General features: G+C 36.9%; 1 protein-coding gene and 1 non-coding gene across 2 annotated transcripts; both read right to left on the reverse strand.

Annotated features, from left to right (window-relative positions):
- Positions 1-203: 203 nt before the first annotated feature.
- On the reverse strand, positions 204-23,765 carry LOC131799400 (protein bicaudal C homolog 1). Its single transcript, XM_059117123.2, has 30 exons — positions 23,555-23,765; positions 23,406-23,452; positions 23,251-23,320; positions 17,462-17,541; positions 17,267-17,351; positions 16,580-16,653; positions 15,756-15,809; positions 15,553-15,675; positions 15,256-15,321; positions 14,625-14,669; positions 14,301-14,410; positions 13,772-13,868; positions 13,529-13,589; positions 13,222-13,295; positions 12,417-12,945; positions 11,778-11,963; positions 10,657-10,703; positions 9,542-9,596; positions 9,204-9,276; positions 9,061-9,129; positions 8,056-8,092; positions 7,806-7,845; positions 7,082-7,185; positions 6,490-6,558; positions 6,147-6,212; positions 5,686-5,728; positions 5,230-5,304; positions 4,749-4,813; positions 4,304-4,403; positions 204-3,497 (listed from the first exon to the last, which is right to left on the reverse strand). Exons 1-30 carry the CDS (start codon positions 23,688-23,690, stop codon positions 3,337-3,339), a joined length of 2,841 nt encoding a protein of 946 aa, XP_058973106.1. The 5' UTR covers positions 23,691-23,765; the 3' UTR covers positions 204-3,336.
- Trnay-gua (transfer RNA tyrosine (anticodon GUA)) lies at positions 6,719-6,804 on the reverse strand. Its single transcript is given in 2 exon segments — positions 6,719-6,754; positions 6,768-6,804. It is a non-coding gene; the product is annotated as a tRNA-Tyr (tRNA).
- Positions 23,766-25,356: the final 1,591 nt, after the last annotated feature.

The raw sequence follows: 25,356 nt of genomic DNA on the forward strand, positions 1-25,356 counted from the left end.
TGTTTTCGAGTCAGCGAATTGGAGTATTCGTTCCATTATCCAGCAGTTTTCCTTTTACAGTTAACTCTAGGAAAACGATTGTTTCGTCGTCTTCACACAAGTTTTCCGTCGAAGACAAAGCGTTTTCTTCCACTTTCTAGGACAGTAAATGCAAAGTTTCTTGCAATGGCTTGTGCGGTAAACAGACACGGACAGGGGGACAATTGTTTACGTTTCAAAAATATTTATTCTGTTACAGGGCTACGCTGTCACGCACCATCAAACGTATAGCTTTCAAATTACCTCTGCACATTCATTGAAATGGTTCTGCCGTGAAGTACAAATAGTTTGCCCTCTACAACAGGGCGTAATGTGAACAATTCCAGTTCTTAACCCTATCAGCCCCGTTCGTTGATCATCATCAATTTTCAATAATAATTTTGAGAATTACGAAGCTAATCATCTTTAAAATCTCATCAAACTTTACGAGTAATGAAACGAAGCTACTATAAAAGAAAGGGCTGAACGGGTTAATTGTTCAAACTTGTGCAATCAACCAAAAAGTGAAAGTCAACCGTGTGTGTAATTCTTACACTTCACAATGATTTGTGTGCAAACGAATAATTAACATAAAATATTTTTCAAAAATAATCTGAAGGCGCCTTGCCTGGATAAAAAAAAAACAAAACAATTTAGAATGTAATACTTTCTATGCACAGCTTCTGTTACGCAGCTAGTATATTCTACAATGGCCAGATAGAAAGCTTGTCCTGAGTACTCTGCGGTAAATCAAACTCGATTCTGGTCGGTAATTATTTGATATTGTTACAAAAGACCGAGCGCGGACGTTTCTGAGACAGGTACGCCGCCAGGAAGTAACGACTTCCGATCAAATACGCTTCGACATCAAGGAACCGACTGCAAAGCTTTAAACAGTTTTAGCATCTCAATGCATACAGTTAAAAAAAAAACATCTGTTGTAAGCTCCAGCTAAGGAAAATAATTCTCAACTTCTGCAGCTTTTCTCGTCTCAAAAACGTCTATGCTTAGGCTCCTTATTGTGACGGGCATTGAAAATCCTCTCCGGAAATTTTCGATCAGTTGTCGGAAACGTCCGATGACTACCAATAAACGCTATTGTTAATAAACGCACGCTTCTTCAAATTTCCGGTCATTGTCTGATTCTTTCGTTTTTTTCTTTTTTTTCTGAGAATGATCTCGTTCAATATTTTGAAGTATTAAACACACAGCAAGGCGTTATTGAGCAAACTTCCACCATTCTATGAGAAGAAAAGCTTTGCTTCACCACTACTGTTAAATACAATTCATTTACATGCACTAGCTTAAACATGCAAGTCTTTAAATCAGTCCAATACGTTAAAAAGTTGACAATCTTTACTAAACAATTAAAATTACTTTTGTTTTTTTGTGTGACTGCAGCAAAATTTCTGCCTCCAGTAATTTCCACCTTGTCTCTAAATATGTTTTATATAAATTTTTATCATTTTCTCTTTTTGAATTTTTTCACGGTTGTTTGTTTAAATGAAGACTAAAAATGGGCTTCTCGTGAAGTGTAATTTGTAAATAGTGGGATACTGGTATCTCTGCTAACTAAGACCACGCCTCAAGCGTTGAGAACTCAAGCCATTGCTTCGGAAACAAATGCTTAGAGGGCTCAGAAGAGTTGAAATCGCATATAGAAAACAAGGCCAATTTTTTTAGACTTGCGTTTCTTTCATCTGTCACACTAGTCAGAAATGTCACAAAACGATCTGCCTCTTGTTAAAAAAAAAAATTAATAATTAAAGTCAATTCACAACCGTTGTGTACGACGCCAGAACATAAAATACACAATATAGACATTTCCGGGGAATAAGCACACGAAAACGGTTCTTGTCTATATTTTGGACCGTTAAAACAAGTCTGTTTATGCAATACCAGAGTGGGGATCTTACGGCAAGTACCGCTGACGATTTCAACCAATTCTTAGCCCGCAATAGAGAAACTTAGTTACTTCTATCGATAGTAGTTTTGACTTGAAAAATAAAAGAGAAATTTAACAGTTACAGCCGGTTAAAGACTGGTACTCTCTTAGTTAATGTAAACTGCCCTGAAAATGTAATGCTCCGCGACTTTCAAAGGTTGCACAAGTTATGTGCCACGCGATGAATGGTAAGTATATAATGTGTTCACGCAGTTGACAAATGAATTTCAATAGCTGTGTACTAGCAACAGTTTCCCTGTCCTCGTCAAATTCATGAATTGAGTGTTTCAAAATTTGGAAAACATGTTAAAACACATGTGTAAGTACGTGTTCAAATCGCAGTACTTTCGAGATAAGGATGTTTAAAAACCCAAGGGATTCACTCCTCATGAGTATAAAAAGTCTCACAAATTTCTATAAAATTAATATGCATCTGACGGAAGTCTGAAGCTCCTTAATTTAAATCTTGTTCCCAATAAATTTAAAACCTCTCCTTTCTTTTACGTATATCTACCAAACTTCGAATAATATTAATTAAGTAACCTTAAACAGAAGAGTGAACTTAGAAATCAGAAAAGGAAGAATACTAATTTTGCTTGGGGGGGGGGGGGGTCCACCATACCTTAAATTTAATTTTTTGCTAAACGTCTCTTGCCCCCGTCCCCTAACCAATTGTTGACCACCCCACCCCTTCCTAACCATTGAAAAAGCCTAATTTACCACTCAACTTTTCGAAATTCTTTGCCGGCGAAGCTTGGAAACAAACTTGCTTAACATCTTGCCAACTGCTAAATCTCTCGTATGCTGCAGGAAAGTTGTTTTACGCGAAAATGGCAAAAATCAGTTACATTCACAACACAAACGAATTGAGAGAAAAGTGTGTAGTTCACTCTCCTGTATAATTAACTTAACGTGCACACAAACTATAAATTAGATAATTATATAATGCTAAATCCGTTTTCTGCAATAACGTGTATTATTTACAACCTCTGCACCGGTTGGATGTTAGCAGCCCAACCAAAATTGTTCGTTGCTTTAGATAATTTACTTGGTTTTCTCTGGTATAATTTATCTGCGCACATAGGGTTGATAAACGGCAATCCCATTATAATTTCTCCCATTCAGTCAGATCGAGCGCACTCTTATATCTAAGGCGGCCCTTGACTAACTTACCCTAGCAAATGCTAGTTCTAAGAACACCCTTAAAAAATAGCACAATAGTTCTTAAGTCTTCTCTAAGAGCGAATTTTAAGTAACTTCCTTTACGAGTCACAAAAATTGCTTTAAAAACACAGGGAAATAAGTAAGTCATGTCAACTCTCTTCTAACATACTTACAGTACATATTTTAAGTAAGGTAAGCTTTCAAGGAGGTCACCATTTCCCACTTTTACTTGCAATTCCAATCTGATGTCGTCTGCAGAATGGGAGAGGGCCAAAATCATTGTCTGAAAAAAGGCTTCCCGAGGGTCCAGTACGGTCCGTGGAGTCGGAACTCGGTTGTTTTATTTCATGGCTGGGTTTCATTTTCAGGTCTGCGAGACGAAAGTTAATCAAAGACGATTAGCATAGGAAACAAATCGTTTGTTCCTCGGATTGCAAATAGGAGCGGAGGATCTCACTAGTATATCCTGACAAGCATTTGTCTTCGCGAAAAATGTAGAAATGTGCGTATAGAAATTTACCCAAAGCCTTTAAACGTGCGCTGGAGTCTATTTCCCAGCCATTCTTAGAGATGTGAAGCTCTCCTGAGGGAGAATAGAGTAACTTGACATCCTGAGGATAGGATATACAGAAGACCACAAGAGAGAAAAACTTCGGAAGATATCATGCAGTTTTTTTGCACTAACTTCCAATGATATTGAAGTAACTCAGTAAAAGAAGAACTTTTCAGGCCCGATAACTATTTGGTGATTATAAAACTTATATGAACTCAAAGGCAGGACACGAAAAGCGGATGGCAATCGCATTAGAATCTAGAAACGTTCACTTTTTAGCACGAGAGCGACTTGTAGTAGGTGTTTAACTGACGCATTGAACGCACCTTTTTGCTAGGGTTGAAAAATTAGCTAGAGGTAAACACGATAACTGTCGTGATTCTACGAGCTCCCACTAAATACCGAGTACCGAAAACAAGTTGAGAAACAAGTTAAGCAAGAAATATCCTAGCTGCCTTTGAATAACTTAAAATAACTTTGCAAATGAAGCTTTCAGGAGAATAAATTTCATACGTTGTCTGCTAAAAGCGTAGGTCAGGCACATATCTTCTGGTTAAAGTAGCGACTAAACTTGATAAAAAGAAAGTATCACTTCCTGTTCAGTGACAGTACCAATAACTCACCCTGAATTGTCAGAAGCATTTTCCTCCGCGCGCCAAAAGCAGCTATTCCCAGTTCCTTAAGGTCGTCGTCCGTCAAAGTCAGGAACGTTGGCAAGTCAACCTTCGCGAACACAAAATTTGTCTTTGAGATAAAGCCTTCATAGTATTCGCTATACTTAAAAAAAAAAATCAGCTTCTCTCTCTTTCCTTTTTCACTGAATGATCTAATATACCGGGCCTCAAATATCACGCGCTGGTGGAATTTTGCACGATAGGCCAAAAATCTCATCCGTTTGCATATTCCGAGGAATAGAATTACACAATTAGAGTAAAGGAAACTATGAAGTAGTAAGGTTACTTGAAGGAAAAGAAACTTTTGCGAAACATCTGGAAAATACTTAGGTTTTTGCTGTTCTTGCATGAGAAAGCAAGTAAATGTAACTTACTTGCTTGTGGTGGAACCTACCTCTTGTTCTTGGAAGGTCCTCAGGTACTTTTCAAGACCAACTTTCTCAAACAGGTCCCGAAGATCTGAGGGTCACAGAATCATAATAAATAATTACGAGAGAAAAATAACTTATCGGCGATGACCTATTCAGAACTGTATTTAAGGGCAGATGAGAAGATATTCAAGCTTCAGATATGCATTTCTGAGTGAATAAATGTACTTTCGTGCTGTTTCGTGCATACTTTATCAGAGCAAAGGAGTACGCGGAAAAGAATACAACATTGGCATTTGAATCGATTTTCGTGTAATTTTTTTCGGCAATTTAAGTATACTATAGCTGGAGTGCTGCCAATCGTAAGATACACTTTTAGCGCATTATGGCAGATGAATTCGCGTAATTTCCTCCAGGTAAAACGACACTTAATAGAGAGACTTTGAGAACCAGAAAAGAAAAAAAATTCAAACAAAGAACTTTGTCACAAGCAATTTCAGGTCGCACCTGAACAAGTTGAAGAGGATGTGGATGAACAGCTGTTCCTCCTTGAGCCAATGGTTCCTGGTCTGCTACATTCAGCTACAGAAAGGAAAAATGTAATTAATATCAAAGTCGGTAAAGGATAAGCGATGTATTTTACACAGGTAACAACATGATTTCGAGTGCAATTTGGTGTTAATAAGCACGAGTAAATATTTCAACGACAAAAAAATTGCCTGCAGGGCGAGGGCAATTTGTAGTCTTTGAACAAGACGGACGCAATTTTAAAAGCGTGCGCGCGCTATTTGCAATTTGCACTCGTGTTACAGCTTTACAATCGTACTACATGAGAACGCACTCGTTTTCAACCCATCATAAGCGCGCAAATTTTTCACGGATATCAACTTTTTTTTTAGTTTCAAAAACGTCTGACAACGGGCTACACTTGCTCTCCTCAAGCTACCTAAAAAGCTAACTCACCAGGCAATTCTTCTTCGTCAAGGCGTTCTGGTCTTAGCGTAGACTGCAAGAGAATGACAAAACAAATTGAAATAAGAACAGAGGCAGATTCAACGTCCAGCACCCCAACTAAAAACAGCAACGCTGCTGATATGTCGTAAATATCGAAAGCGTAAATCATCAGAAGTGTATACATTTTGTAATTGAAAACGTTGTATTGGGGACAGTTTACAGCAAATTAGCAAAACGCTAGTGTGGGTGAAAATGTTCGGCTTCGTTTTGTTTTAGATGAGAACGGACAGTTCTGAAAACGCATCAGTGCATGTGGTTAGAACCCGAGCCAAAGGAGTCACACCTCCATCCGCTTACGTGACTTGCATTCGTCTGAAAGTACACGAAAACCAGCCCGACTTGCAGCCTGAATCTATGAAAGTTCACTGTAGATGAACATGAAGTGGGAGCCGGCAAACAATGATACAAACCTCAAATCCACTTCTGCTTCGCGATTCTCTTGGACCAGAGCTGAACAGCGAAGATGTATCGGTAGCCTAATAAATAATTAAAAAACATATTCATCAAAGACTTCAAACAAAATAGGGAAATCGAACATTTCATGACATATGTTTTTGCACGAGAGGCGGAAAGTTTCTTCGTCACAGTGGAATCTTCTTTCTGACATGGAGTGTCTACTCTGTGTATTAGTGTCTGTCTAATAGGGAGTGTCTCCACGAATCGCTTATCTAAGGAGAGATTTAAGGTTGCCGGGTTGATAAAGTTATCAAGTTGCAGAATCACGAAAAAAAAAAAAGGGCCATAAAAACTCACTTCAAAACTTCCATTAATCGATCCATTGTACGGCAATAGATTCCCTTTGGTATGGGCCTTGAAATCAAGCTGAAGAAGAACAAAAATGGTAACAAGTGATAATTTTGACAATTCCAGTTGTGGAATAGTTTCTTTTGAAAGCTAACTCAAGCTAGTGTTTTAGGTTTTCTTATTAATGACCAAAATTATTGTAAAGAAAGTAAAGAAGAAAATAGTATTGGAAAAAACCTCCTTCGAGCCGGATTTGAACCAGCGACCTAAGGATATCATAGCAAAGTCTACAGTCCTCCGCTCTACCAACTGAGCTATCGAAGGAACCACACTTTCCATGATGAAAAATTACTTATTCCAATATGAAGCACGCATGGAAACGGTTGCACGCTCGAAATTTCACCTCAACTCTTGCAAACGGAACGGAACGCCTACTGACTATGAAAATTTGTATTAAGGTCGGCGCTGTAAATGCGCGAAAGTCTATGTTCCTCGATCACCATACAACCGTGAATAAAATGAGTGAATATTGGTCAAAATAACCTAATTCATTTTTAAAGCTAAAAAGGTTGATGCTATCAGTGTAAGTGCTATTACTTACTAATTCTTTAATTGCTGATTCCGGCATTGATTTCGAGAATCCAAGACCACTCCAATGGCTTGTAGGCGTTCTCACTTCGTTCATAACAACTTTCTTCTGCATGGCTGACAAAGAAAGACTGGAGTCATTAATTCAGTACATCTTACCTCAAATAAAAATGAAGTAACTTTGACTTCTGTTTCCATGTAAAGAAATCCAGGATTGTTTCGGTTTCGCTTCCTTCACTTTGTGATTGGTCTCAAAAACTCGCGCTTATCTCTCTTCTAAACAGACGTAAAGCTGTAACCAATCTCGACTTGGTAACTAGCGTTTCCCCGAGCATTTTTTGTTTTTTGTTTTTTGTTTTTTTGTTTTTTTGCTTTGAGTTTCATTAGATTAATTTAGTTTTGGATTTAAGACGCTTTAAAACTGACTATGTACTAGATGGGAGACCTGTTTTGTCTTACAACAATGAAACACTGACTGGATACCATATAAAATGTGCCTAGTTTTAAGGAAGACTTTGAAAAAACGTTTTTTCAAGCAAGCGTTGCATCTCTGTTTTTGACATACTGGCTTAGTCGTAGATTTTCATCTGGATAATCAACTGCAGTTGTTTCATAAGTCTTGTAATTTAGTTAAAATATAAATGTTGTGAATGTTTTTGTTTTGTTAAGTTACAAGTAACAGTTTGGCGCCTAGTAAATATTCAAAGATAAATCTAATCAAAGTTAAGTAGCATTACCTACGGTCGCCTTGGACTTCAAATAGTCGTAACGAGCAGCCTGTTGATCAGTAAAAGCTGAGTGTTAGGAGAAATATGCAAATTATCGCACTGTACTGAAAAAGAAAGCATCAACAAAAACAAAAGGAAGGAAAACAAACTTCAAAAATAAGAAACAAACCATGGAAAAACACAGAAACATCTGGGAAGCTACAAGTAATTTAAAACAAATTTTCAAGCAGTCCCTGAGAACCTGTAACAGGTATCTTACCGGCTGAATGGGGGTATTTGGTAGGAGCTGCTGCAGGCTGAAGAATATAATATTTCATAATATTAGAGAACCACTTGCACTAAATGAAGAAAAAAAACTGTAGTCCTTTGTTTCTCGGTGAAATTATAAATATTATGTGGTTGAAGTCAACCCGCAAGGATATTTTTGCGCTACTCGACTTTATAAACAATAAAATACAAAAAAGGGGGTTGGGGGGAAGGGGGGAAGGGGGGGAGGGGGGGTAGGTTACCACATTCGAGTATACAATATCTTGGAGCAGCAATAAGTCCTTTCAAATATGATCATGGTTACGTTAATAACAACAATAACTTTTTTTATTGCTGCAAACAAAGCAACAGGGCGTGAAATTGCGCCTAATAAAGGCGCCAATGCGCCTAAATTTTTCACTTTGGCGACCAAATCCTGAAAGTTAGTCGCCAAATTGGCGACTAGAACGTTTCATCAGACCTTACCAAGAGATATAGTGAATTAAAAAGATTTGCAAAGATAAATCCACCGCAAACTTCCTCGTTAAGTTTGTTTCCAAAACGTCGCACATGCATCTCGATCGTTAACTAGACGCCATCTTGGATTTAGATGAGCCCGAACGTTGTATATCATCCATCCTAGTGTCCACTTTGTAGCACGTTAAAGATCTTTTCCCTAACTTAATTTTGGAGGGTCTATCTAGAACGCTGACAGCGTAAAGAAAGATTTTGTTTGTCTTTGAAAATGGCGACCAACTTTTTTTGAATTGGCTACCACTTTGAAGAATTTAGGAGCCAAGTGGCTATCAGAAAAAAAAGTTAATTTCACGCCCTGAGTGATGGTTCACTTATCTCTTATTCCAGAAAATAACAATTTAACACTCTGGTGAATTCCGAGATTATAGCATAAGCTAAGCCACCATGCGCGAAACAATATCATATGTAACTCTGCGCGGTAGGAATTCAGAATGCAACACTTAAGAATTTCATTCAACAAAGGATAAGTATTTGAACTTACAGCGATAAAGACGAACTAAGGCTGTCATCTGATTCACTGGGATCTGAGTTAAGACTTGACGTACTATTACTGCCAAAAAAAGAGACACAGCTGAATCAGTAAGAGAAAAACCAGGAAAGAAATTATAAAACCAGGTTACTCACCGAAGACTAACATTTTTTGCACCAGAAAATATTTGAACAGTTTGTCTTTTAGAACCATGAGTGACTGAGGATCCTGAAATAAATGACACAAAAATACTGTAAAGTTTACATGGTACACAATGAATCTCCCTATCGCTTATAGAAAAAGGATAACCAACATCTAATGATCATACTTTGACGCAAATTTCCCTTCAAATGAACGGACGAAGTTTTTGTTTCCCTGTTATTTGCGGCAAGCTTCTCCTTATTCTGTAACGTTTTGTTTCGTTTTATTTTTCGCTTTTTCTAGGAGACTTCATGTGCATTTGACCTAGAACACTGTGGAGTTTATTACATACCAACTGGGTTTAGGGCTCCATCATTACTGCCGTGCGTCTTAGCGTCGTGATACGGCTGGAAAAAGACGTGAGATTACTAAGCTTAAATCTTATTCAAAACTTTCATAGCTGGCCGCGATATCCATGCGCCATGCATGAGTTTAAGTTGCCAGGAGCAAAACTTTTTCAGGTGGCTTTGCCTTTACGTCTATCTGTCCGCATCTAAATGTCCGTCTGTAGTTTGTTTGTCCGTCTGCCTGAGTTTTTATTACTAAACCGAAAGAGCTCCTTTGACCTGCTTATCCTGTAATACCTTACTTACCAATATTTGCAAAATCATATCACCTTGGTATTGCCACATTCCTGCTAAATGTTTTGTCTTTTTGTCTCTCTGTAAGGTTGCCTGTGGCTGTCCGTCCGTACCAATGTGCCGTTATCTTCTGTCTGACTATACTGTCTGTCGGTCCGACCGTTCTTCTATCCATTCTTTTGTACGTTTCCGTTTGTCTGTCTTCATTCTACTCTCATCGTCTCCGTAGTCTTATTGACATGACATTCCAGTAAGTGTTGTGAGTATTTCATTTTTTACCAGTTCTACAGATGTTGAATTATGTCAGGATGCCAGTATAAGTATTTACACAGAGCTGTAGCCACTACCAATACGTATGTCGTCCTCTCTGTCTGTCTGTCCGTCTTCCAAAATGTCTGTCGTTTCGTTTTTTGTTTTTTTTTTTTTCGTAATGGTCGTCTCCGCAAATGTCATTTGTGCATTCTAAAGTTTACAGTCAGTTTAGTCTGTCTGTTCTTGTTAAAGAAGAAATCTGGCTTCATCAACAGCAGTACTGTGGGCCGTCTATCTTTGCGGTTTTATTTCTCTGACCGTTTGACCGTATTTCAGTTACACTGCTAAAGTGTTGTTAAGTTTATGAATCGAAATAGAAAGCAGTAAAGCGTACAACTTTGTTTATGGTTCTCATGAATCAGTTTCCTAAGTATACTTTAAGTATGACAAGAGTAAGCTTAAAAGTAGTGAGTTTATGGCCGGTTAAGGGTTCTTCAGAAGTCTACGTTGACTGGTGTGTGTATCTCGGTTCTCAGTGCGTTAACTGCGTGTTCAGTGAGTCTTTGTTACTTACGATAGAGTCAGTCAGGTCATTTCCGCTGGCCACGCTGTTATGATTTGCTGTGAAGGAACAAATCAATACATCGGTCAATCTGATGTCAAGAAGTTTCACTCTACAAAAGTCCTCAATTTGCTCTCTGCGTTTGAACAAAGTATTGGTTTCAAAGTTCGCTGCTTTTCCCATACAAATAACTTCTATTTCCAGACTCAAAATAAAACCACGATGCCATGCTAACACGCAGTAGCCGCAGTAGAAATCATACATTAGCAATTTCGCGGGTTATGTTAAAGAAGGGGCTAAAAATTCAGCGAAACACATAGAAAGTCATTTCCGTCTGTAATTAAACGTTTGCTTATTGTCATAACAACTACAAACTTTATCCTGGCTCTCATTGTCTATTTTCTAGACTTGTTCCAACGTTAGCCAATAGTTAGGACTGACTGAGTTTTGTGTGTACCCTCCGCTATACCAAGGAAACCTGTGGCAACGCAAGACTGGGCCCGAAAAAACGGGCCAATCAGCGACCCCTATTTCGGCGGGAAAGTGACGCGAGCACACTTCCCTAACAACCGGCTAGAACAACACCAAAACAAAATTGTGGCGCAGTTTTCCAAGCACTATTTTACTGGTAAGTTTTTGTTATCTCTTCATTCTTAAAAATATTTCCTCTGGTGTTTCCTAGGACAACTCGCAAACTTTGAAAAACGATGAGATACTAATGAACCACGAAAACTATCGGCCACTTCACGGTCAGTTGCTGGCGATAGTTGAAATATCGAAATAACACTCGTTGAATAAATTTAAAGCTTGCAGACTATTCTCTATAAGGCTACTTTGTGAATAATTCTCATTAAGTCAAAAGAAGCGCTTAATTACAAATCCTGAAGGCTAAATACACATGCAAGCATGCTTAATTAATGCCAAAATTCTACTAGAGTTTGGTTCAGTATTTGGCTCTTGGTATTTACGCCGTTGAAGGTTACCAAGTTGCGTCAAACATGCAACTTTTTACCCAAAAAGTCAAAATGGAGAATGGAGAAAAAAACCGACTTGCTAAGCAACCGATATCTGACGAAAAGAAAATGTACCTCGCGTGGAGAAAAAGTTATTTTATACAGATGAAATAGACTTACCATCATCCTCAACAGTCATTGGACTAGTACACTTAGGACTTCTTGGACTCAAACTTCCAGAAGAGCTTCGTCTCATAGGACTGCCATTCAAACTCTGTCTGTCATCAGGGCTTGGTGTTCTTTGTCCTTGAGGACTAGTGGTTCTTCGACTCAAGTGATTCTGTGATTTATGACTTTGCTCTGCTCCTAATTGTAAACAAATCAAATATCGCCATGAGAGGTCGACAACTTCACTAGTTTTGGTAACTTTGAAACAAACTTCTAATCAATATCACCGCAAAATTGAACTTAAATATTAATTTTATAACTGATGTCAGAAGTATATCATCTGCAACAGTAATCTCAATGCTCAGTTCAGCAAGATGCGTAATTTCAATGCTGGAAATAACTGATATAACTTTAGACTGCAATCAACTCTTACTTCCACTACAATTACCTCCATTAAAGGGACATAAAAATATCTTAGTCTTCCCATATAAGGTTTACACATGTTCAAATTTAATTGTATTTCTTGCTTTTTTTACTCTGAAAATCATTTTCAGTCATAATTCACAGGCCAGGAAAATGTTCATAACCAGCAAATTTATTTCTAACAACAATGGCAGATGACCCCATATGGTAAGTTAATGGTACTATTACCTATACTCATGCCGCCAACGTATCCATCTGAACTAGGCAGAGATCCAGAATAATTTAAAACATAACCACCCGGAACATTGTTATGCATAGAAGACATTGTAACTGGTGGACCAAGGCCAGGGGGAGGTGGTGGATTGCTTGGATAAGTTGTTGAGCGGTTCATAAGAGGATTCATTGGTGGGGTCACTAAACCACCAATCATGTTCGAGATTGTGGGTGATGATGGAGCCATGGTTGAGGCAAACCATGGATGTGGATTGTTGGATGCTGGATCAATAGGACTCAACATGGGACTTGTGTGTCCATTCATGTGGTCATATAGGTAACCTGGTGGTGACGAACTGAGGCTGAGCTTACTGAAGTAATTTCTTGACATATTGTCTGGGGATGGAATGCCATGATCAACTGAGCTTGATGTTGAGATTGTTGATGATACAGCAAGATTTTCATTTCCGTCCAGTCCTAGAATTTCTTGTCTCGCAAGATACATCCTTGCAACATTTTTTTCTGCACTCTTCACAATCACAGACTGCAAATAAACATTTACAGTTTACAAAAATTTATGACATGGTTCACTTTGGGTTAAACAAAGAAAAAGTAGGAAACAGAAATTTTAGAATCATATGCTAAATACTGTTTCAAAGCACTTTAAGACCATTCTATCTGTGTGCATGTGTATAAGTTACATAACATCATTTGTGCAATGATTTGACTTGTACATTTATGTACAGTAGCAGCCAGTAGACCAAACTCCACCCTCTCTCCACATCAATAATCCATGCAATACTAAGCCTCATTTGCTTACCTTGCTTGGCTGCTTGGGTTTTGGTTTTACACTGACAAACACATCATATGCCTCCATTATTTTATTCAAATTTGCTGGAGCAAACAGAACATAGCATTGTTAGCTTTATTCCTACAAATTCATTAAAAGAGCATTGTTTCTAATTCAAAAATACCAGACATGTAAATTTTATGTAAGAAATATTAGTGTTAACAACATTTGTGTCCAGTCAGAACAAGTAAGAGATTTGTACATGCAAACCCCACGTTTGAGAGAAAAAGTTTTGTCAGTCAATGTCAAATCTATTTTCAGTAAGAAGGACTCTCACGTATATCTGGATCTCCATCTTCCTCTCGTAGATCAAACATCAATATCAGGGGAAGACAATCCTAAAAAAATATTGGATCATAGAATAAAAATCAATTCAGGATTTCATACAAATTTTATGCCTTACTCAATTATCCAGGATTGGACAAAGGTAATAAAAGGACAAATTCCATCTATTTTGAAGAATGTACATGTATTGTCATTCAATTAAAATAATAAAACCACTTTAAGGCGTTCTTCTTACAATAAGCTGTGATCTTGCTTCAATGACTGCATCAACTGTTCCAGTAATAAATACTGTGCCTTTCCTTTGTGTGCCATTAGGATCAGGAAATAAAATACTGCAAAGAGATGAGAAGGAGGGATAAAAAATTCTGTAACTTTTCAAGCTCAGAATTTTCTAGCAACATTGTATTGGCACTCCTTATGAAATAATTTCTTTGAAGGTGGAAATATAGTTTATTATATGGCTGCTTGGGGGGTATGGCTTACTTGTGTCTCATGACTGAAAACATGGGAAGAGGGGCATATGCATTGAGCTTTTTTCACAAACTACAGAAATAACTGAATAAATTGAAACCAAAAAAATTGAAAATGATTTGCAAAGTAAGCACCAGATCAACATATCACAAACATTCAATCTTTAAAAAAAATAAAAAATAAAGAACTTCAGACATAAAAATATCGAGGAGTGAATATAAACAAATTGAAGTCACAACACAGTAAAATGCAGAGCTTAAGTTAGTTTTTTGTGCATTACACACAAAACTCACTTTGCTCCTGTCCTTTGCATGATTTGCTTGATGTTAATACCATTTCTTCCAATTATAAATAAGTGATGCTGGGGTGCAATATCTATCTGCATGTTCACTGGAACTGAAGACTGAACACACATGTATACATAATGATGTTAATAGCATCCTTAAATTTGTACTATCATATCAGAGTTAACAGGTAAAATTCATAGTGACATTTCCTGTTTTCAACTGGACTACCATAGAGCAAATTGATTAGATGTAACAAAAATTTTTGGACACAGCTTCCTACAACGTATATTTATTATAATTTATCAATTTTGTACACAATGTCATACTTACAGCTATTTTTGCTGTCAAGTGTCCAACAAGATGGGCAATGGCATCCTGAGAACATAGACAAAAAACATAAAAAACCACATGTACCGGCTCTAATAAAATATTTTAATCACCTTACCATAAAAAGATTGACTTAGACTTTCCAGTTACTGGCAACCATAGGCTAAAAATTGTATGCACAGTGAATATGATTAAATCAAGCAAGAGCAACACTACATGTTGAAGGAACAAAATGCTTCTGGTGATTAATACCCAGTCTATAAGGAAGGATACACTTCATTGCTAAGGTGTCTTTTTAAGGGGGAGGGTTGAGAAAAGGATGGACTGGGGTTCACACATGCACTTTATGTCCTTAAATATCTACATGTCCTTTGTTCTTAAAGACAAAGATTACAATAATGATTATAATGATATAACAATATCATTTCTAATTATCCTCACTGTCATAATAATGATTATGACAATGAACCTACACATGTACTAGTGACCATTACTAGATGCTCTTCATTTGTTATGCCTGAACATGAATATTTTGCAGATAGTCCTCCACCAAAAATGTTTAAACAAAATATGTTATGCAAAAGAAAACACTGAAAATACTGTTTTTGCACAAATGCTGCTAATTCATACAAACCTTTATGCCACTTATATGCTGCTGTGATCCTCTTATAACTGCCGTTTGATTTCCCGCTCTAGGTCTCTGAAAAAGAACAAAACAAATGAATAAATTGTGATACCGACCCCCTCCTTTGATAATTGTCAATGGACAAATAACCAATTTAGGAAGCAGACAGTTTTCTGAGCAAAGGTTGAGAAAAATTGTGAGCAAATTATGTTAAAGGACACGCAGCACATACACAGTAAATTTAAATATTTTAAGCCAAATAGAGATTTTTGCATTCATCACCTTCCAATATTTTCCTTTGCTCACCTGTTTGAAAGAAATAGAGACGTTGCAGGTTTGGGCTATATGCTGAATAGTTGGTGAATTGGCATCTGTAGGTAGTCTACCACTCAAGGGTAAATCAAATGTCAGAACCAAAGGCAGTAAATCCTGAGAGAAGAAAAATTAAACAATTATTTTAGCTCTTGATCAAAGATTGCATAGTAACATTTAGTCATAATCTTAATTACCCGGATTTGCTGTCTTGCACTTTCAACACCTAAAGGTTGGCCAGCAATAGACACCTGCAATTACAGAATTTCCCTAATTAAAAATGTATCAATATATAAAAATAACCATTACCAAATTAAAATACTCCAAATCATTCATGAAAATATTTAGTAAATCATATAGGCTGACATGACAAGCACAAGAACATGAATATATGTAGCTTCACTTGTTGTTCCAAAAAACTTAAACCTAATATCGGCACATACCTCAGCTCAGAAATCAGGGCATGAAATTAATTTTTTTTTTCTGATAGCCACTTGGCTCCTAAATTCATCAAAGTGGTAGCCAATTCAAAAAAAAGTTGGTTACCATTTTGAAAGACAAACAAAACCTTTTTTTTACGCTGTCATCGTTCTAGAAATTAAGTTAGGGAAAAGATCTTTAACGTGCTACAAAGGGGACACTAGGATGGATGATATGCAATGTTTAAGCTCACCTAAATCCAAGATGGCGTCTAGTTATCGATCGAGATGCATCTGCTGCGTTTTGCAAACTTAACGAGGAAGTTTGCCGCAGATTTGTCTTTGCAAATCTTTTTAATTCACTATATCTCTAGGTAAGGTTATGATGGAACATTCTAGTCGCCAATTTGGCAACTAATTTTCAGGATTTGGTTGCCAAAGTGAAAAATTTAGTCTCATTGGTGCCTGTATTAGGCGCAATTTCATGCCCTGGAAATGCATTTTCAACTTATGAAAAGGTTGTCACTCTACTGTATATCTAACATCAATTGAATGTGTCTCTTACAGTTTAAAAGAAACTCATAATCATACTTAAAACATACTTGATTACTCTTTTCATTGGTAGCTCCTCTATTTGAGTCAGGGAAATGAATGTGACATCCAGTGTCTTGCATAACTACATTCAAGGACAAAAACAGGAGAGTAATTAATAAGCTAAAGTGTTTCTTCCATAACATCTCACAGTTTGGATGAAAATCTACTCACAGTAACACTCTATGACAGTATGCTTAAGAATCAGATCTTGGGATTTCCAAGGACTAAACAAGAAATCATTTGGGAGCAAATTGGCATGATTTGATCTTTCTTCAGAGGACAACAATCACATTGTGATCTGGTGTTTTGATGATTACAACATCCCATACTACAGCAGATTGGGACAATAAAGGGTCAAAGATTAGTGTATATGAAGGTCAGACATGTACTCCATGATAGTCATGAGACATATACATGTTATATACTGTACACATTTCCCTTTGGATTTCCCCTTCCAAACTTTTACAAGCCAGCCTAACTCCTCCTTTGTTTAACTAATCATATCTAGAGCTGCTTGACAAAAAGTTATTGTAAAACTAAATTTGGCTATTTCAATCCAAAGTGAGTCATTACTTTCATGTAAATTGCATGTTACCCTGATTGCATTTGATACTCTTTTTTGTGGTGTACATCTGATGAATGCTTCAAAGGAAAGTATTGAAATCAGTGGAATATTAAGTAAGGACTTGGCTTACCTCGCTTAATATTCCCTCCTCCTTTCCCAATGATATGGGAGTGATCAGTGTGAGACACATCCATTTTAAGAGTCACCCTGTTTGACTAAATGTTGAAAGTAAACATCAAAATCAACAGTCTGCCAACAACCCTTTAGTGAAGACCAAAATACCAAAATTGAAACTGAACAAAGCAATTACAAGGAAACATTCTACCTTTGTATCTAAGACTGCCATGACTTTCTCTTTTGCTTGTCGCACAGAGTCTGGTAAGCCTGCTACTTTGATATGAGGATCTGAAAAAATTGATTACATATCACTTTCCCTCTTCCCAAATTCCTCTTGATCAATATTATTTTAAATACAACAAAACAAAAAAATTAAACCACTGATAACAACCAATCTGGCTCATCTAATAGCCTTAAATAGAGGTAAATGCAGCACATGCACTTAATATGCACACAAGAAAGTCTAATACTGAAATTAAAAAAAAACTCAATTGCAAATTTTCAACTATTCAAATAATAATTATCATCAGATGACCTGTCCAGTCCTGTTCACACTTTGCTATAGAAAACCAAACTGAAAGCTGACACAGTCATGTTAAAAAGCATACTACAGATCATGCAGACCAAGCAATTTTTTTGTTTGCTTTTTTTTCTAACTCTGATTTGCATATGAATAACGTTTGTACACCTTTTTCATACTATTTTGGTAACATTGGAACAGTTTCAAATTTTTGGACACCACATGACATAATTCTATGAGTCATTTAATGCTCATGTTACCTTGCAACAATTTGGATGAAATCACAGGCTCAAGTTTGTCTGGCAAATGGAGATTATCCTCATGCCGCACAGGTGGAGATCAATGAGGGTAAGTTTATTTTAATTTGCCCTTGTATTTGATGTGAATTTCAGTTTTTGTCTTATACTTGTGTTAACTCTTTCTTTCTGTACTGTAGATGTAATTTGTTTGGACAGAGACACTGATTAAGTGGTAAGGAATGGGCTGCATGGACAAAGCAAATAATTACCAGGATCTTCACAAGACAGCCCATAAAACTTTACAATAAAGAAAGTGCTGCAAGCAAAAAAGCAAACCTTACTTGGAAATAAGAAGGTTTCTGAACCTACAGATAAAGTGGGGAAGGGTCAGGAACAAAATGGGAACTGGTCAGCAAAATCACTCAAAACTTCATGTACGTTTAGTAAAAAAATAATATCTGAGGACCTGTTCAACTTGTTCTAGGGGATCTGTTCATTCTTTGTACCAACCAAAAAATAAACATATAACTTATGACAATCTCCAAATGATGTTTTGGCTGATATTGAATCAATACTCTAAAGATACCTCTGCAAAGATAAGAGACTATATTCACCAAGACTATATTTGCATTGTATTCATGCACTTGCACCCCACATTTTTTGAAAGGACAATGTTGTTAAGATGAAACATACATACACACAGTTTATGGAAGCTTCTGTAAATAAGGCTTTTCAGTGAGGATGATAAATAAAAATGTAAAATCATAGGTGTACTGGATTGAAGGGCAAATTGGTAAGTAACAAATAATTCCACAGTCTGCACAGTCTGTAGTTTGCAGTCTACATTTTAACATGACCAAAGCTAACATGTGTAGGGTCCAACAGGTTAACAATAGAGGGTCTGGATTAAGCTGTCTGACTCATTACAACCACAGGGTGGTTGCAATGTTTCAAAAATGAATTCTCCTTGAGGATTTAAACTTAAAAGCAGATATGTGAAATTACATGTAAGGTGCATTTTTTTAACAAATTGTGTGTTTCTTATTCTGAATTCAAGGAAGAAGGGAAATGCTTTCATCATGAAATCTTTTCTTATAGTTGTTCAGTGCTCTTAATCTTGTCTACAACATCACATCCTATTTAGATTTAAACATACATAATTTCAAAATACATCAATTTAATGATGAAATACTCATTGACTGATAGAGCTAACATACCTTGCACAGAGAGAATGGAACTTCTCATTTTAAGTGTAAAATATAGATTTTCACAGTTCATTTGCTTTAACCCTTTAACTCCCAGAAGTGATTAACATGAAACTTCTCCCAATAATATCCATACATTATTCAGCAAACAGGTCATGAGAATATTCAAACTTCTTAGATAGAAGCTGCTATCTTGATCTAGCACCAAATTCTCATAACTAATTTAAAAGAAAATGTGTAGCAGCTGGAGGGGAGAATTAACAATCAGATCTTGGGAGTTAAAGGGTTAATTACCAAAGTGTACCTATAATTGTTTTGAAGAGCTCTATCGCTGCACACTACTCAGATAACAGTTTACATTCTACTGATAAACCATATTCCACTACAGAGGAGTTAAGGCTAATTTTATAATTCAGAATAAAAAAATACAGCAGAATTACAAGTATACTGATTAGCATCATTCACAATTAATTTGCATTATCAGACTAATTATAGAGCTACCAATAAAATCCAGTATCAACCCAAACAACAACTTAGTCTGTCAGTTTAAACCAGCTACTTTATTGTAATACAAGCTTAATGATATGCTTATTAAAAAAATATACAATTATGGAAATACCATCTATGTACAGCTGCCATTTGCCAGTTTTTAAGGGAAACAAGTCCATAATTTACAAGTAGAAGTGACAGATTTACGAGGGTGAATCAATTCCATGGTAGAAAATTTCTGCAAATAGAACATGTGGGGTATTTTGACTTAATTTGGTTCCCCACTTTACACGTATTCTGAAAAAACTATATGGTCTCCACAACAACCTGGCTGCCTACCATTATTGTCCTCTACTTTCAAACTTATAGCCAGCCCTGCTAGTTTTTGTTACCAAATAAACCTCATTGGTGTAAGCTTCATGTCAAAATTGTATTGTTGAGCACTTCATCAAAAAGAAATGTCATACACCTGTCCTTTGGTTATCAGTGACGGTCCTTTCAAAAGTCAATAACAAAGTACTTGGGGAACATTCTTCTGGAGAACTAAATCTTGATTTCATACCTACTGAAAGGACCGAATTATTCTCCTTTTTTTGAGAGTTATTAACTAATGGACAATTATACTGTAACAGGTCTATTCTTTGTTTTGCATCAATCCAGATTTTACACTCAGTACTATCTGTAGTCCACAGCCATGTATTTAACTGTAGGAGTGTTTTCCTATACGGGCGAGGGTTCAAATCTTGAACCAAACTGCTTGGGAAATAGTATCTATAAAGGGATCCAAAGATTCCTTTCTTTTTTTTTTTAATGAAAGCTATTCTTTCCTTTTTCTCTAGGTAGTTAAACCAACTAGGATAATACATTAGAATAAATCCTGTTTGTCAATGTTGTTGTTCTTACAAGTTTTTAATGTAAATTAAATCAACACATAAATGTACAGAATTACACAGTTACTGTTTGTTTGACCTCATCATATTTGAAATTTTGTTTCTTGGAACAGAAAATATCCAGACAGAGAGACAGCTATGTATACTGTTATGTTTTGCAAACAAGTATTCTAGACAACAATGGAATTGATAACTAATTAGATTATCATTTGGCAGCATTGGCTCATGCTAAGATACAGTTAAAAAATAATGCTTTGGATTTTTGTAATTGAAATTGTACTATAAACTTTCATGCTATATAACTTGTTGAGCGGTATATAAATAGATTAAAAAAAACGTAAAGCAAGAATTCTTTGAATTAGTTCCACAGCTAGGCTTTGTTGCTCAAGTGTCAGGGTCAGGTCAACAACACTACTTGTTTACTCAAAAGCAAAAAGGCATCTGCATAGACTTTGCAGACTCCGTCTCCCCTGTACCACTGCCATGAAAATTACCATGAAATTTGTCACCATGTTATCAACATGTTGTGATTTGATAATTTTCAAATGCTGCCTTGGATAGCATTAAGTACCCTGCTTATATCTCATGATCCAAAAAACCCAATTATCCATCCCTCAGATTTAAACAGTAAAAACAAATTATTAATTTTTCAAAGAAAACAAAAGTTTAAAATCACATCAAAAGATACAACGAAAGGAAAGATTGGTTGATATGAAATCAAACCATACCATAAAACTATCAACAGCAATGATGAAGGCTTCCTCACTGGTTGAGCTTTATCACTAGATACTTTAAAGATCTGATAAGCCTTAACCCAGTTTCTGCATGTACTGCACACCTCAGGCGGAACATAAGTCCTTTTCAACTGGTGTTTACATAAGTTACTACACGATAATTATGGCTAGCCATCACAATACCTCGATATTCACAAAACAAAGAAACTCTGTATTTTGCAACGACAATTACCAGTGGTTTTCAAATCAAAATATACAAATCAAACACAAATGAGAGGTCACTTCAATCGCGACTTGAAATTTATCATCAGACACGTACCGAGTAAGTTCGTAAACACGGCTCCTTGCTTTGAACTCACGTCATACGATGCAAATTAAGTCTATTGTTTACTTCACTAAAGTCGTAAATACTTAGAGAACATTATCAAATAACCCATGCGACTCGCGATCTTCCCAAAGAAACTACAAACATATCGACAACAAAATCATTTCACCTCGCGCCTTCTATCCCACACGAATTCAAAAGCAATTACGATATTGTAAAGCGTCGTACGATGTAGAGACACGCGAAGGAACATATTTTCTGCGATAATTGTGTTTGCTTATCCTTCCCGTCGAGACATGAGTTTATTACGTTCGTGCTGGGAAATGTAAGCAACAAAAGGTAGATAAATCAAAGGGCACGAGGTCAGTTACCATGCGTGACTCGCTTCAGCAAGCGTGTCGCCGAAATGAATATTCCCAGTAGGATCGTACATGCATGAATGACTCGAGGTACCGACAAAACAGAAGAGGACAATCCTTTCCACATCCGTAACCTAATTGATTTCGCGAATAAAATACCGTTTAAGGGCTGTCGTGGTAAAATCCCACCGAAGAAAACGGGACATATTTTTACTATCAATGTAAACAAGAGTGAGTCGCTCGGGCCAGAACAGAATAGAGTTTAGACACTCAACAATCAGTCAAAAAAGAAATTTCACAGAGCGTGCCATAACGGGCCCTTCCGATCAATACTGCGCTCAGGCGAACGCAAGATATTAGAAAGAACTAATTTCGACAAAATTAACATGCAACTAAACTTTCTAGCGCTAAAGCTGAATACAAAACATGTAGCAGCATAGGTCGAGGGAACAAACAATGCTGGAAGATAACCAAATACAATTTAATATTACGCCGTCGATTCGAGTTTTAATAGCTGTATCTCTTGAGAAGAGAATGTAAAACAGGTCAAGCTAGAAATGGAGCCAGCAGAGTATTGTTCTCCTTCTCCTCAAAGTTACAGTTTATCTCTACGAAACAATAGATTTCATAGTTTTCGAAGGACTCACTAAATTTCTTAGTTTACTTCACACCTTCCGGAAACGCAAGGGTCAGAAAACAATCGAAAAGAGAAACGCGATTTTCGTCTCGCACCATCGAACTCAGAGACCGCCTGAAGAAACAGTTATTTATAACAAAATAACTGCAATTACTATGCTTATCTTTCCAAAGAAAAGCTTGATACAAAGGAAATTAGCCACAAAAGAAAATAATTTTTTTCTTCAATCCACACAAAAGCTGTTTCTGGTATCATTAGTGGTAAAACAAGGTCCTTCGAGACACGAGGAACTAATAAAAGCAAATGATTCATTTCGATGAATTTTCTATTTGTGACAATTAGTATTAACAAATTAAAAAATGTTATTAAATGTTTGCGACGGAATACGGGCCAGCTATTCAAACGAATCAAAACAATCACGATTTCCACTTCAGTTTGCAATAGTTTGAGTATGTGACCCATGCTAAAAGCACACTACCATGTCAACGAAGCGCAAGAGCCATTTCACCCTTCTCGTTTGAAATAAGTTGTTCCGAGCCAGTGAAATTTAATCAAACCAAGCTATCCTTGACGAACGTAAGAGCTGTTTACTGACTAACCTTTCTTTGATTTCGCTCCGATCTTGAGTTTCGAGGGCCATGTTATCGTGGTTGCCGTTTCTTCCATAATCTATGACACATACCACCACAAAACGATTTAAAACACAGCTGCAATTATCTAGCGAGTTAGAAACGATAATTTAACCTCCTCTAACCTTCTGGAAGAACTCTTCGCCTGTTTGTCCACATCCTGCTACCGCAGCTAAAAATCGCAAACATTAAGACAAAATTCAGCTGATAATTTAAGCAAAATAGAGTCGAGAGTAAATAAAAATCACGAGTTCCTCCAATTACTGAGCCTGACCTTGAAGCATTTGCTCCAGTTTACGCCGGTCTACGCGAAATCTCTCCTCCACGAAATTAGGATCCCGCTCCTCGATGGTCTCATCAGTGAGCAAATCTTCTTCTTCACTGAACTCGAGGCCTGTCGCCATCTTCATCGTTGATCAAGGCCTGTCAGGCCAGAGTGAGTGAGCAGGACAAATTTCACTCTGCATCGTATTGCGGTGTACGGTATCGTCTTAGGCCAATCACGTGGTTAGAGGTGACGTCAGACACGCCCTATTTAACACCAAAGTATCAATTAGGAAAGAGGCTAAACCAGCCAATCGTAACGCCTCGTAATGAAAAAATTGATGTTTGATTGGTGTCTCAATAGGTTGCTTTGCCACGTTAATTGGCATAATTAGTGATCAAGGACAATCAATATGTGAGGTACAAGATATTCCGAAGTAACCCTCTTCCTTTTGGTCATTCCAGCTGCACCGACAGTCTCAAATTCGCCGAATATTATGCGCGCGATATGCTTTTGTTTCGCTTTGATTTTGCCTATCGTAAAATATTTATTAGTTGCAGATCGTTCGATGAACTCCCGCTTGGTCGATCACGCGCGGAAATCATTGAGTCCGTTGAAAAACAAAGTAGCTAAACAACGCAAGATATTTAAAAGTCCCTTACTAATGATACTCAATTCGGTGCTCATCTGAAAGGAAAGTAAATGGGTCAGTGAACAGTACTCAATAAATGCACTCTAGTGAATATTCAAACGCTAACTTTTAGTTCTATAAATGGCAGATATCATCAACTTTTCCTGCTAAAAATATCCCCGGTATTTTTTCAATCAAGGAGGTACAAAAATAGATAAATAAGCTAGTTAGCAATATATTATTCTGTCTCCTCCCAATTTGTGCAACTGAATATGTATGTAGACTTGTCAGGAAATATATCATATATCGTCATAAAAGATATGTATTTTAACAAACAGATTAGTCTGCAAATTAATCGACTAAGATTTTTTTTTTCTACAAACCCCTATACTGAAAACTTCATGGCGCTGAGGCTCTTAATATCTATTGACCCCTAACTGAGGCCATTTGGAGCGTTTAACTGCGTCTACCTTCGTCAGAGCTCGTTTAACGTTTAATTTCTTCATGGTAAAAACAAATTTAGCTTTTTCAAACTCTTCTTCGCCAAAACTTTGAGTACATTCCAGAGTCGTTCATTCTCCCAATGGCATAAAAATGAATAATTCTCAAACAGACAAATGTGAAATTTTTTTCATCAATCGGATCTAGAGGATTGTATCAGATTTCCTTAGCAACTGCAATTAAACAGAACTAACGAGCTGTTGCTAATTTCCGAATAAAAGTCCAGTAGACATCTAAGATCTTAAGCGACAATAGCGGTTTAAACTTTAATTTCGCTTTCATCAACCACAAATTGCTAACTACACACTGCACGGAAACCATTGACCGCAGGCAAGTAGAGTAAGTTGATAAATTCATTGAAGCATTGAAGACAGCCGGTGCCGTTGTTTCTTTTACAGAGATTCTCAATGATCGCGAAACGACCCGTTTAAAGCAAACAAGCACCCTTACGCGTTCTCTACATTCCAGATCGCTTAGTTCAGTTAACAAATGAATATTTATACAACATTAGCTGGTTGTGGGCTCCTCTGACCCGCTGCACACCTCTTCACATGAACGCTCTCACTCACATTCGCTCCACTGAACGGTAAATCAGCTCATCCTCGTGTGCGTCAGTATTCATGACCCGTTCAACGGTTATCACCGGTACAATATATAGTTAGAGAGGCGAGCTAAGCTC

This window comes from Pocillopora verrucosa, chromosome 3 (assembly GCF_036669915.1).
Source record: "Pocillopora verrucosa isolate sample1 chromosome 3, ASM3666991v2, whole genome shotgun sequence".
Classification (NCBI taxonomy): domain Eukaryota; kingdom Metazoa; phylum Cnidaria; class Anthozoa; order Scleractinia; family Pocilloporidae; genus Pocillopora; species Pocillopora verrucosa.